Raw genomic sequence first — 13952 nt, 5'->3', positions numbered from 1 at the left:
TACTTTGTGCTAAGCACCGTGCTAGACCTTGAGGCTACAAGCAGAGAATGAGATAAACTCCATCCTTCTCTCTGAACTGAAAATGTATCAGGGAAGACGGGCTAGTAAGCAAGTTTAGAGATGGTGGTAGTTGACATGCCCTGAGCCCTTCCTCTGTGCCAGGTCCTGGGCTCTAGGTCTGTACAACCAGGTAGGCATTGGTGGCGGCGGTTACTGTCATGACTGTGGCCGCCACTGTTATGCCCATTGCACACATAAGAAAACTGGGATTCAGAGCGGCCAGATGAGTTGCACAGGGTCGTGCTGCCTGCTCCTAGCAGAGCTGAGCTCAACCTCGATTTCTCCCCACTCCAGGGCCCAAGGTCTCGTGGTGCCCGAAGCCTCCTTTATCCTCTGTGTGTTTCCTGCCAGGAAGCCCAGCTGCTGGTGGCACTTGGCCCTGGAGGAAGCTGCGGAAGGGTCGTCAGCCCTTGCCCAGAACCACTGCCCAGCCCTAGCCGTGCCCACGTGGCTGCCAAGATGCTGCAGATTCTGCAGACCCGGTGCTGTCCCTGGTGAATCGGGTGGGGAGGGCTGTTTGTGCAAGGAAACCAGCTCTTTCCACGGTGGCAACACAGCCTCGTAGAAAGGCAGACCCGGGCAGCTCCCTCTCTGAGAAGTAAGCAGGTGTCGTACGGTCTTCAGGAGGCGGCCCAGGCATCATGTCCCCGAGGAAGCCTCTGCTGGAACCTACACCGGTGGTTCTCAGCCCTGGCTGCACATTGCAACCGCCTGGTAATTAAAAACTCCCCGGTGACTTCGATGGGCAGCGGAGTTGAGAACCACCGGGCTTGGGCACACCACCTCCGCAAGCTGAATCCTGCCCACCACCTGCTGTTGTAAATGAACGGCAACACACACCACGGCCATCTGTTTACGTCTCGTCTGCGGCTGCTTTCACACGGCAGGGCAGGGTTGAGTAGTTGTGGGAGAGACCATGGGACTCGCAAAGCCTCCAATATTTACTATACGGACCTTTACAGAGGTTTGCCGACCCCTGGACTAGGCAGTTATTCGTCTTGCCAACCTTCTTAACATCCTTCCGGCCTGAAACTTAGCATGTGACCCGTGATGATTTGTGTAAAACAAGCAGGAACTCCTGGGGTGGGGGCCTCGCTGGGTTGTTCCTGTGGTCCCCAAGCCCAGCACAAGGCCTGGAGCACCCAGATGCTCATTAGTGGCAGGTGTGACTTGATGTTTAGCTGTTGCACCAGGGGCTGGGCAGCAAGGTCTGGGTGAGCAGGGAGGAAAGGTTCATGCCAGGCTGGGCTGGTTCTCTCCTTAGACACCAGCTCTTTTGCTCCCTGGGCCCCACTTCCCAGGGCTGAGGCTCCCAGCAGAGGCCAATGTGGTGTTCAGCAGGAGGCCTGGAGGAAGGTGAATCTCAAGGAACCAGGAGAATTGGGAGCCTGGGGTGGATCGAGGAATTGGCTCCAGGTTGAGGCCATGGGAAGCCACCCTTAACCTGGCAGGGCTGGCATCTGTTGACCCAGAGGTGCTGGATGTGGCCAGGCTGGTGATGCTCTGGGATGAGGATGGGGCTCAGTTCTCTGGCATGACCTGCCACCCAATGTTTGAATCCAGTTACCACTTAATGACTGGTGATCCTCCAGTCTTGAATGCCTCTGGTGATGGGGAACTCACCACATGTACCATTATTTGGAAGAGTGAAAAAATGAGAAAACACCTAAATGTCCATCAATAGAGTATTGAGGCCAGGCACGGTGGCTCACACCTATAATTCCAGCACTTTGAGAGGCTGAGGTGGGAGGATTGCTTTAGGCCAGGAGTTCAAGACCAGCCTGCGCAATGTAGCAACACCCTGTCTCTACCAAAAAATTTTCAAAAATTAGCTGGGTGTGGTGGTGTGCACCTGTAGTCCCAGCTACTCGGGAGGCTGAGGCAGTAAGATCACTTCAGCCCAAAAGTGTGAGGTTGCAGTGAGCTATAACAATGCAAGTGCACTCTAGACTGGGCAACAGAGCAAGACCCTATCTACAAAAAAATAAAATAAAAAAATAACATTGAATATTAATTATTCCTACATATAATTATAAGAAAAAAAAGATGCCTGCTATCTAGGTGTACTAATATGGGAAAATTTCTGGGTAAGTAAAAAAAACAATTAGGTTGTAAGACAGTATTCATTTGAGTCTATTTATGGTAAAAAAGTATCAATTCTGAAAATATAAACAGCAGACTGCTAACAGTGGTGATCCCACTACATGGAGACGTGATTATAGGGGGACTTCTGCTCTCTCTGTGGCACTAGAATGTCTTTTGTTTGTTTTTGGAACAAGCTTGTGTTATCGGGAAAATAAACAAGATGTTTCTATTAAAAGATAAAGGAAACAAAACATTCTCCCTTATGTTGAACTGAAATTACGGCATCAGCACACATGCCTTAGTTTTGCCATCTGGGGCCACCCAGGCCACAGGAGATATTTGTGAACAGAAACCGTGTTCAGGTTTTGCTCCCTGGGAAGCAGGGGCCTGGCGCCCCGGTACAGACGGCGTGGACAGTCCCCGTGTGGCGTCACTCAGAGCCTGCCCTTTTCTAACCCTGTGCGAGCCTGTCTCCCCTACTAGGCTGGAAGCTCTCTGAGAGCAGAGACTGAAGTACACATTTCTGTCCTCCACACGGCACCTGGTGCCAACCACACAGAGTAAGTCCACGGGACGTTCCTGGTGGATGGGCAAATGAATGAATGAATGAATGATCTTAGGGGACCAAAATACGCGTGTATGAGTAGCTGTCTCCCTTCTGCTGAGGACACTGTGGCATTGCTTCCCGCCTTCCCCAAGTCTCTGCGCCAGCCCAGGCTCCTGGACATGCAGCTAGGAATAGGAGGTGTCAGGAAGAACCAGAGAACAGAGATGGGGCCTTTGCTCTGGAAAGGACTGAGACATCCTTGCACGAGAAGAAAGAGGATGGCGGTGAGAAGACAGGGAGGGCCCCCTGGAGACCATTTGCGGGGAGCATTGAGAGTGAGAGGTTTCAGGACAGGTGCAAGGCACGGGAAAGGCAGAGAGGGCAGTGGAGGAAGGATGCCAAGGTGTGTGAATTGGAGGACCTTCCGGGGTCTTTAGGAGATGCAAAAATGACTGGAGTTGTTTTTAGTTCAGGGGACTGGATTCTGTTCCTGTACACGTGATGCCCTTTGGGACTGGGCCACGTGGGGCTCTGGAATTTATCTGGGTTACAGTCGAATGGCGTGCAGTGAGGGAACACGGCCCCACACACTCTCCGGCCCAGCCGTCGCTGGGATCCTGGCGAGGATCCAGGTTTGGAGCTGTGTCAGAGAGTGTGGGGCAGCCTCCACTGTCCAGGTCCCTGTCACCCTCTGCTCCATGCTACATCTGCTGCCACCCCCCGAGCCTGCTCCCTCTGGGACCACAGCAATCTCGAGATGCCGGGGAGGAGGGAAACCACACCCAAGAAGGAGCACTGTGCCACAAGTTGGTAGACCGGGGCTGTGTTTGCATGCAGGTATTATCTTTAAGAAGTGTTTTGATTTAGCTAAGAAATGTTATACAGCTCAGAAAAGACCATTGCCTCTCAGATCGGAAAATAGAGTTAAGCAAAAAGAAGACTCTGAATTAATCCCCTATATTTTTGGTATGTGGGTTAATCACCACTAACCTTTTGATATATATTCTGCCAAATAATGTTTGTGCATATCAATGCATAACTTTTAAAACAAATCAAACTGGACACATCTTTTGTGATACACCATTTGCACATAATTGATGTTTATCTTTTTGCAAGAACAATGGGTTTACATCCCTATTCTGCCAAATTTATTAGCTGCACGGCCCTGGTTGGTCACATCAACTCCAAATGCCTCGGTTTCTCCATCAATAGAATGGGAATAATGATGCTCAGCTCACAGGGTTGTGGTCCCTGTGAGAGCCCGTGGGGCGGCAGGTGGAAAGTTACGTTGCAAGATGTTCTCCCAAGGGGAGGGACTGCCTGTTTTCAGGTCCTGGACCTCTGCCCGGCTCAGCCTGCTCTTTCTTAGACAAGCTTTTGTTTTTGTTTTTTCCTCTGCAGGATCGAGAAGGGGGATGGAAGCGAGGAGGAGGACTTTCGCTTGGACTGCCGCCACGAGAGATACCCCACCCGTAAGTGGCCTCGTCTGCAGGCGCCTGTCGGCACAGGTTCATGGGCCGTCGGAGGAGAGAGAAAGCCCAGGGATGAGCTAGGCCAGCCCCGCTGCATTCCTGCATTCTCCCACAGACACCTGCCACACATGGGGAAACTGAGGCTGGTGTCTCAGCGTGGCAAGTGCCCTGCAAGCCGCAGCTGTAGCCCTTCCAGCGGGGGTGGGATGCTGAAAGAGGAGGCGGGACTGCGGTGCCTCAAAGGCAGGTGGGAAACCACAGCACAGGGGTCAACCGCTGGCCCGAGGGAGAACAGTCCCGGGTAGAATTAGCTGAGTCGGGGAGGTGACACTGGACAAGAGACGTTTGAGCCGCGGATGCTCTTGGTAGCTCAGAATGCGTGAACTTCATACGCCTCACTGTGAGACGGAATCCAGGGTGTACATCAGAAAAACAAATGTCAGGACCGGAAGGCCAAGGGGATGTAGAAGGAGAGAAAGGGCCTTGCTCAAGAGAGAAAAGGAAAGAACCAACGTAGGACTAGAGCTAAAACGGTCCAATCTCGGCTGAGCCTGCTGAGGGCCCCCCACGTGTCTCCCTGCCCACCCCGCCCTGTCCTAAGGGCTTTTCATGCCTGACCTCATATTCTTGCTGACCCCCAACCCCTTCGGCCGGCATGAGGAAACAAAGGCTCAGAGAGGTGGAGTGACTTGCCCAAGGTCACCCAGCTTAGTGGCAGAGGACTGACAGCAGACACTGTCAATACCCGGGTGGCATCTCTCAGGTCTTCCAGGAAGCTCCAGAGACTTCCATCTGTGTCTGCATCTCTGTGCCTGGCGGCTTCCCCAGCTCCACCCGCAGAAGGCTGGAAGTGTCGCCGTATAGACACCCCGGCTCCCTCGCCCTGGAGTGGGATCCCCGGGTCATGGCTTCTGCACTTGCCCTGCGGCACAGTCAGTGGTCGTCAGGGTGGTAGCCCCCGTCCCTCCCCCGCGCCACCTTTCCCCTCTGCCCACTTCTCTGCACCCCCTTAATCAACACCCGCGCTCGAGTTCTTAGAGTTTGCTCCCGGGGAATCCAAACTAAGGCAGGAGAGGTTTAAACGCAGGTGTGTCTGCCCCCTGCCCCTGCGCTCCTTGTCACTGAAGGAGAAATGGCCCTGCGGGGGGTGGCCTGCCTGGAGCAGAGGAGGGGGTCTGGTCTTTACTGCTGGGAGGAGGCCCTTGAGGGAGGCCTCGGCCCAGGGAGGTGGCCAAAACGCCAGTCACCTGCTGGAGGAACAGGGTGGCACTGAAGTGGACACTGCGGGTCTGTGTTAGCGTGGGGGGGTCCTGGAAGGAGGGGTCAGGAACAAGGGGGTGGAGGTGGCTGGGACTCTCCTGCATCCAGGGTACCAGCGGGGATAAATCCATCGGGGAGGGGCTCAGGAGCACACAGCAGGGACGGAGGCTGGGAGCCCTGGCATGGCCGGACCCCGTCATCTCCCTGCTTGGCCTGAGCCTCTTGGGCCCCCCACAGAGTGGCAAGAAATCCCGGGTGGGAAGAGGCGGTGGGGGTCGTCTTGGGGGCATTTGGGGAACTGGGCAGAGGGAAGGCCAAAGTCCCAAGGCCTGGGAATGGAAGAAAGAGTCCGGGGGTGGGGGGCTCAGTGGCCCTAAAAGCATGCGTGGGATTGAGAATGAGAGTGCCCAGGGCCAGGGAAACTGCAAGAGACCCCCACAGCCCCCACAAAACCCACAGCCCCCACCCCGCCCTGGCACCTAGCTCATCTCCTGAGCAGCGTTTGCCCACGAAGGAGCCACCAGTGCGTTCGCCAGGCCAGCGGCCTGTGGGTAGCCCCAGCTGCCGCTCCCTCGGCAAGTACCCGCCGGGCACCTACCGCGTGCCAGGCCATGCCAGGCCATGCCAGGCGCTGGAGAGACGGCAGGAGACCAGGCCGGGGCAGAGGGAGTCGTTTGATGAGTGAACTCATAACGCGTACGACCGTGTCCTGTGCAGACAAGTGCCAAGGGGGGGACATGCGATGATAGAAAGGAAACGGGAGAGGGGCTGTCACCTCTCCGAGGGGCCGCTGGGCTGGGACCTGCAGGACGAGAAGGAGTCAGCCAGGGAAAGAGCCCTCCCGGCAGAGGAACCCACAGACGCAAAGGCCCAGAGCCGGGAGGGACGTGGCTCGCTGTGCCAGGGGGAGACGGGTCAAGTCTGCAGCGGGGTCCGGGTAGGAGCAGGTAGGAGACAAGCGCAAGTCGTATTTCTCTCCCACCTCCCCTCTCGCTCTGCCCCCACATTTATTATCTCTGTTATTATTTATCTTTATCTCTCTCTCATGAGATAGAGAGATTTATCTTTATCTCTCTATCATGAGGCTTTCCAAATTTTGGCTTCTCGAGGAAGAAAAGACCCTCGGATCCCACAGCCCCTGTGCTGGGTGTGCCCTTATAGGCAGTGGAGCATTAGCAGGGATGGCCGTCTTTCCCCAGGGCCACAGAGGTGCTGGGGACACCCTTGTCACACAAGGTGGAAGGAAAAGACCCCATCTGTTGCCTGCGGGATGTGGACTGGAGGGTGGCACAAGACACGGTCACCTCAGTTGTCCTAAACGGCTGCCTCATTTGTTCCACAAATCCTTATTGAAGAGATTCCCAGGCCCCAGGCTTCCCTGGGTCCCGGGAACGTGGTGACGGATAAGGAATGTCACTGGACCCTGGCGAGTTCCCGGTCCTGTGGGTGAGACAGACCCGAGTCATTACTGCAGAGCTGTGGCGGGGCCAGGCAGGCTCCAAGGTAGCAGAGGCCCCTCATCTGGCTCAGGGGGATGGTGGGGGGCAGGAGACTGAGGGAGGGATAGGAGGGGGGCTGAGCCAGGGGTGCCCCAACTTTGTAGCACTCTACAGCTATAGTGATGACACCTCATCTTGATTATGAAAATGGCCAACAGGAAGAACTCAGTTCCCCCGGATCCGATCATAGTATCTCACCCTTGTATATGTTCCGAGGACTTGACGCTTACTCATGTCATCCTAAATACAGCTCCATTTTACAGATGGGGAAACTGAGGCCCAAGAGGTTAAAACCGTGGCTTACCCAGCATCACACAGCCAGGAAGTGGCAGAGCTGGGGTTTGAACCGGCCAGTGTGACTCCACGGCCCACTGTCAGTCAGTGGCTGCACTCCCGGGCCTGGGCGGGGTACTGAGGGTGCGTGGGACCCCGGCCTCGTAGACCCCGTGGTCTAGATGAGCAGCCGACCGGACCGACTGTGGAAAGGGTGCCGTCTCCAGAATTCGGCCTCTTAGTTGCTAGTGGGTTTTCAGCCAAGAAAATGTTTTGGAAATGCCTGGACGAGTTTTGCGATACGTCTGCAGGGAGCAGCTGCTCAGATCCTGCCACGGGCTGCCTCGCTGGCAGGAGGACGGGGGAGGAGGGTGTCAGGGAGCCGCATGATCAACGCTGACTGTGTGCAGGTCTGTGCTAAGCACTTGGCTGCCTTCTCCCTTGATGGCCGACCCAGCCCCCAGGAAGGAGGATTCTTCTTCCTCTTATGCAGGTGGAGACGCCGAGGTGCTGGAAAGCAAGTCGACCTTGCTGAGATCTCTGGTCCCCGTGGCGATCAGACTCAGCTTGGCGTTTGGACCCTTCTCCTTACCTGGGGACGAGGCTGCTCCTGCTCAGGTCCCCGGGCCCCCGACCTCACGCCTCCCACTCTCCCCTCTCCCAGGCTGCGCCAGCCAGCCCGGCTTCCTCTTTCTTGAACATGCAAAACTCATTCCGTTTGCAGGGCCTTTGCACTTGCTGTTCTCTCTGCCTGAATGCTCTCCCTCCAAATCTGTGCATGGCTGGCTGTCTTATCTTGATGCCTCGGCCGAAAGGCCACCACCTCCGAGAAGCTCTCCCTGATCTCCATCAGCATCCCAGTTACCCTCGTATCTCCACGTTCTCTCTTCCTCACAGCATTTGTCCCTCTCTGAAGTGATCTTTTATATTGATGTGCTTGGCTTTTGTTTTGTTGTCTCTCTCCTCTAAGTGCCATGAGAACAGGCACCTTGTCTATATCCCAAGAACCTAAAATACTGTGTGCACATAGTAGGTGCCCAATCACCGCCTCCAAACCTCCAAGTTTCTCCCCCCACCTCCCATCTGAGAAAGCACTTTTGTATAAGCAGTTACACAAAGTTTTGGTTGTCCTCACTGTCCCCGCAGTTGCTATTTTTGGGGGGCTGCTATGTTATGGATTCTGTCATAATCTTTTTCTTTTCCTGATGAAAGAGTTTGCTTTTCAAACCTGCCTTTGGGGCTTTGCAGTGCCACCAGCTAGCTCAGGAGCACATCAGACGTGACATTTGATGGAGGCGACGCTGCCGTATGGTCCAGGTGTCTGCATCTTCCTTTCGGGGGCGACTGAGGTTTGCAGCTGATTGCAGCTGTCAAGTTCAATGCCCAAGATGAGCTTTTGATTTTGCCAGGTGTGTCTGGAAGGCTCTGGGCTCGGCGAGAGGCTGTCACTCGCCGGGCACAGAGGTGGCTTCTGGGAGCTCCGTCTAGATGGGTCTCTGCCGATGCTGTCCCCAAAATAGCAGAGGGAATTTCAAGGAGGACTTTTTCTGGGCCCAGAGCAACTTGGCATTTTTATTAGATCAAAATCCAATGCAATATAGCACTGCTTGAGTTGCTGCTTTTATTAAAATGGAAACAGACAATATTTCTGAAACAAGTATCAATGCGGGCCCCGCCCTCAGAGTTGCCGGCTCAGGAGCTCTGCAGTGGGACCCAGGATCCTGCATTTCTAGCAAGTTCCCAGAGTTGCTGGGAGCAGTCTTCAGCCCTTGGCCAATACTTGTCCCTCTGAAGCTGCTGCCAGGAGTGAGTCTGCATTTTGTCACTTGCTCGGGCTATTCAGCAACTTCCGCATGGGAATTGCTGCTTCTAGGGCCAGTCCCCCTCCAATCCATCTTCCTAAGACGTAAACTTGACTGTGTCTTCCAGGGCCCCTCCCAGCCCCAAAGCCTCCTGTGGTGACAGCCCTGGTGGGCGTGGGCGCTGTGCCAGCCCCTCCCTCGTGTTCCTGTGGAGGCCTCTCCCCATCCTCTTCCTTCAGTGACTCTGACCTCTCTGAGCCCTTCTTTGCTTTGCTAATTTGTTTATTTCCAGTCTCTCCCCACTAGACTGGAAATGTGACAAGGAGAGGGGTCTTATTGCTGCATCCCCCGTGGCAGCCCCTGTGCCCAGCACATAGAAGGTCCCCGGTACATTTCTGGTGAATGATTTAGCTCACTTAGTCCTTGACTAGTATTTCCATTTTATAGGGGATGATACTTGGGTTCTGAGAAACAAAATCATTTGTCCTGCTTCACAAAGCTATGCCACGGTTCTTCTTCTATGTGCCCATTTTTTTCCCACAGTGGTGGTACCCCGATCATGCCCGACCCTAAGAATCACTCTCACAGGTGTTTGTTTTGTTTTGTTTTGTTTTTTTGAGACAAAGTCTCGCTCTGTTGCCCTGGGTAGAGTGCAGTGGCGTTATCATAGCTCACTGCAGCCTCAAACTCCTGGGCTCAAGCGATTCTCCTGCCTCAGCCTCCCAAGTAGCTGGGACTAGACACGCACCCTGACACCCGGCTAATTTTTCTTTTTTCTTTTTTTTGAGACAGGGTCTCACTCTGTTCCAGGGCTAGAGTGCCGTGGTATCAGCCTAGCTCACAGCAACCTCAAACTCCTGGGCTCAAGTGGTCCTCTTGCCTCAGCCTCCCGAGTAGCTGGGACTACAGGCATGTGCCACCATGCCCGGTTAATTTTTTCTATATATATTTTTAGTTGGCCAGCTAATTTCTTTCTATCTTTTTTTAGTAGAGACGGGGTCTTGCTCTTGCTTAGGCTGGTCTCAAACTCTTGAGCTCTAGCAATCCTCCCGCCTCGGCCTCCCAGAGTGCTAGGATTACAGGCGTGAGCCACTGCGCCCGGCTCCAACACGTATTTAATAAAGGAGCCAAGGAACCAGTGGCTCTGAGGAAGGGTGGCAGGCTGAGTGGATGCTACCTGATCCCCAGTATGAGAAAGAGACAAAGAGAATGTTATGACCTAGAAACATGGCGCCCCCGCAAAGATAAGTCCAGTGAAGAGAAGGATGGGGGCCCCCTGCAGTCTCCCGAGACAGCCGGCCCCGAGGTAGACCAGAAGACCCAACCTTCCCATCCGCGTGGGTCCCCAACAGACCTGCTGTTCCTCCAGAGTCCTCCACTGTTTGTCCACTCAACGGACAGACCCTATGAACGCCTGGGACTGTGCTGGGTGCTGGGGCAGCAGCCATGAGTAAAAGCAGATGTGGCCGTGTCCTCCTGTGACATACAGCCTGGCAGGGAGACAACACCCCCCCCAAGTACAGTGGTGCCTCTGACGCCCCCCCACGGTAGAGATTTACTGGGCAGCGTGGACCTGGAGAGGCAGTCAGGGTGCCCTCGCTGAGGGGGTGACATTTTGGGCAACAGAAGAGGGATGACGGTGTCACTAGCTGACAGGTGTCCAAAGCCAGATACCTCGGTGCCAGCCTTGATTCAGTCTCCGTCACTCTCCACGTCTTACCTCGGTGCCAGCCTTGATTCAGTCTCCGTCACTCTCCACGTCTCACCTTCCGAGAGGGCAGAAGTCCAGGTTGGGCAGCCAGACGGCGGGCTCTGAGCCTGCCGGGCCGCGAGAGAGGCTTTCAGCACCGAGGACGGCGGGTGGGCGAGTTCCCGGAAGGAACTTCCTGGTAAAGGGACTGAGCTCTTCCTTGAGAGGGAGTTAGGAGCACCAGTACCCCCCACCTGCCCACCCTCGAGGCCTGCCCACCCCCACGCCACCAGCTTCAGAGCGACCTTGGCCAAGTCAGCTTTCTTCTACGTGCCTCGGTTTCTCCATCTGTGCATTTGTGGTGGCACTGACATTCTTGGTATCAAAGGGCCCTTCCAACCCAATGCATCCATTTTGGAACAGGAGATGTGATTTAATTCAATCCAGCAGGACTGGGAGCTGATCCCTGGGGTGCGGGTGGCTCGGAGGGGGTTTGAGAGAGTGATTTCCCCCTGAAGGATTGGGAAGTCGGGACTGGAGGGGATCAGATGTGAAATGTGTTCATGTTTTGATGCCTGGATTCAAAAGGGAAGAGAAATCTTTCAAGAACCTCCCGTAGGTCAAATACTCTGCTAACCCTGAGGGGTTTCCCGTGAATTTAAAACACAGTATCTGCTACCAGCCCTCTGAGTGGGACCCTGGACAAACTTCTCCCTCCCCCGCCATGGGCCCCAGTTTCCCCATCGGTGCAGAGAGGTTGTTGAACCCCCCCCCTCCTAGTGCTGGCACCTCGTATGTTCATATCCATCAGTATCCGGGATCAGATAATGAAGGCTTCTGTGCAGGGGTCCTGCTGGGCCCACTGACTCCTTTGCGTCTTACATCCATTTGTAGGCTCAGAAAGGCGAAGTTGCTTGTCGAAAGCCACACAGCTTGAACAAAATTCACATAGCTTATAAGTGGTGGAGGCTGGATTTGAACTTCTGGCTGTTAGACCCAAGCACAGTTCCCGCCCCCCGCCCCCGAGCTTGCACCCAAAGGAGGAGAGGCTGAATGAAGAGCTTCTTTATAATGTGCAGAGTCTCGGAGCAGGGAGGGCGGCTGGGGCTCATGCTCCAAGCTCAGGAATCCTTCCTCCTCTTCCATGGTTTCTTCGTTTGTTAAAACAAAAAACAAAGTCCGCTCAGGACTTGCCCGGTGCCGGGCCTGGGGGCTGAGGGCTCCAGGATGAAGCAGACCCTGTGACTGTTTGCGGAGATGTCCTCCACCCCCAGGTTAGTTGGGGACAGCCACGCTGAGCTGGCTGTGACAGCACAGTGACAAGCACAGGGAGAGGTTCGTGCGGCAGCTGAAGGGCAGAGAGGAGGGAGTGAGGCCTCTGTCTATAGGGCCGTGTTCTGCCTCCCAGAGGAGGGAGCATTTGAAAGAAAGAAGAGTCGAGAAGCGCAGGGAAGGGCACTCCCAGCCCAGGGATCAGCATGCACAATGCTGTGGAACAGAGTCATGCAACAAAGACAGAGATTGGGAAACATGCAGAGGTCACAAAATGACCTCCCGTGGGCTGAGACCACCCTGAGAGATACTACGTGGCCCATAGACTATTCAAAATATTTTAAAAACCTTAATTGTCATAGTTTAAAAGCCAGGAGGTTTTATTTTGAAATCCAGATTTTCAGTTTCTCGGAACGTTTGGAAGCTCTGAACCCACATTCCCCGGGGTGTCAACTGTGGTAGCTCTGGCCCACCCCACCCCACCCCACCCGTCGGCATCCTCCACTGGACTCTGGGGACATTTTGGGTTGAGATTCCCAATCTACCACACAAGGCCTTTTTCTCTGGCTGGTGACTGGCCCCAAAGTAAAGGGCCCTGGAGAGAAAGAAAGGGAGTGGGGGGTCCTAGTGGGCCAGGGGGTGCTCCTCAGGCATGGTGAGGACCTCCTTCCCACACACTCTGTAAATGGTTCTGGGCCCCAAGCCCCTCCCAGGAGGCCAGCGAAGGGGACGAGGGACCCAGTCCTCAGTGCCTAGCCCTCCAGATCCACGAGGCAGAGAAGCTGATTTTAACTCCAGGAAGAACAGGGCTGGTGGCCTTTCTTTGTCCTTAAAAAATGCATGATTCACTTACCATTCTCCGTGGTTCTGCCTATTGGCCACCGTAAGAGCAGCTACAATCACTTCTAAATGCTCACTTAGAAAAACAATCAGACCTTTCTATGTGCCAAATATTTACTTCTAGATTAAAAAAAAAAAAAAACCCCAAACACCTTTATGCTGGCAGCAAGCACTTCCAAAACAATGTGACTGTTTCCTCAACTGAGGCCAAAGCAAATGTTTTTTTTCCTGAGGCCAAATTATTCCAGAATGTTTCAAAATATTTCCGCCACTTTAACAAATAGAGTAAAATTTGCAAAGCACAAACGTCAAAGAGTATTAAAAACAGAAGGAGAAAAAAGAAAGCAAAAAAAAAAAAGAATCCCTTCCCAGCACTGGCACAAGCATCTTCTTTGCTGCTTCCCTGCCAGCCTTGGTATTAGGAAGAATCTCCTAACAGCCAGAACTGCTTTGGAGATGGAGAAAGAGCAATGAGTGAGCTCTCCATCATTAGGGGTGTGCAAGCAGGAGCTTGGCTTTACTGGGAATTCCCACCTCAGTGGGTTTTCTACAAAGAACCAGTCTGACCCTGAAGTGTGGCCAGGTGTGTCTGAGCATCCATTAGAGCTCAGAGCAGGAAAACAACATGACATGGAACAAATTTCTTTCTTTTTTTAATGTTTTATTTTTTGAGACAGGGTCTCGCTCTGTCACCCAGGCTGGAGTGCAGTGGCGTCATCGTAGCTCACTGCAGCCTGGAACTCCTGGGCTCCAGCGATCCTCCTGCCTCAGCCTCCCGAGTAGCTGGGACTACAGGCGTGAGCCACCACGCCCGGCACAAACTTCTTTTGATGCTGAAGTTTGGAGTGAGGAAGGAAAGGATTCCGTCCAGCCCACCGTGGCTGTGAATCCTAAGGCAGCTGCTTATCCTCGCGGAGCCGCAGCTCCCTGGGCTGCAAATGGGCCGGCTGCGAGTGTGGACTCCAGCGGGCGTGGGGCTGTGTGCGCTCAGGAACTCGGTTCCTTCCTCCTGCCCTTCAGCCCCACCCCCACCACCACACCATCGTCTCCCTCAGCTCTCCCCTTTCCCCTCCACCCCGCTGATCCACCGCGGAGCACCCACCCTGGGGTCAGTCCTTGCTGTCCTGGGCTCTGGGTCCCACGGGGGCAAAG

At 54.4% G+C, this 13952-nt stretch overlaps 1 protein-coding gene across 1 annotated transcript in view; it reads left to right on the top strand.

Moving 5' to 3' along the window:
- Nucleotides 1–13952, top strand: part of GSG1L (GSG1 like) — a 182518-nt gene that overhangs the window by 166953 nt on the left and 1613 nt on the right. The window contains exon 6 of the mRNA XM_045542854.1: nt 4094–4164. Within this exon, the coding sequence (XP_045398810.1) occupies nt 4094–4164 (71 nt within the window). The remainder of the gene's footprint in view (nt 1–4093; nt 4165–13952) is intronic.

The sequence above is a fragment of the Lemur catta genome, chromosome 2 (assembly GCF_020740605.2).
Source record: "Lemur catta isolate mLemCat1 chromosome 2, mLemCat1.pri, whole genome shotgun sequence".
NCBI lineage: Eukaryota > Metazoa > Chordata > Mammalia > Primates > Lemuridae > Lemur > Lemur catta.
This window is presented reverse-complemented; position numbering and strand designations above follow the sequence as displayed.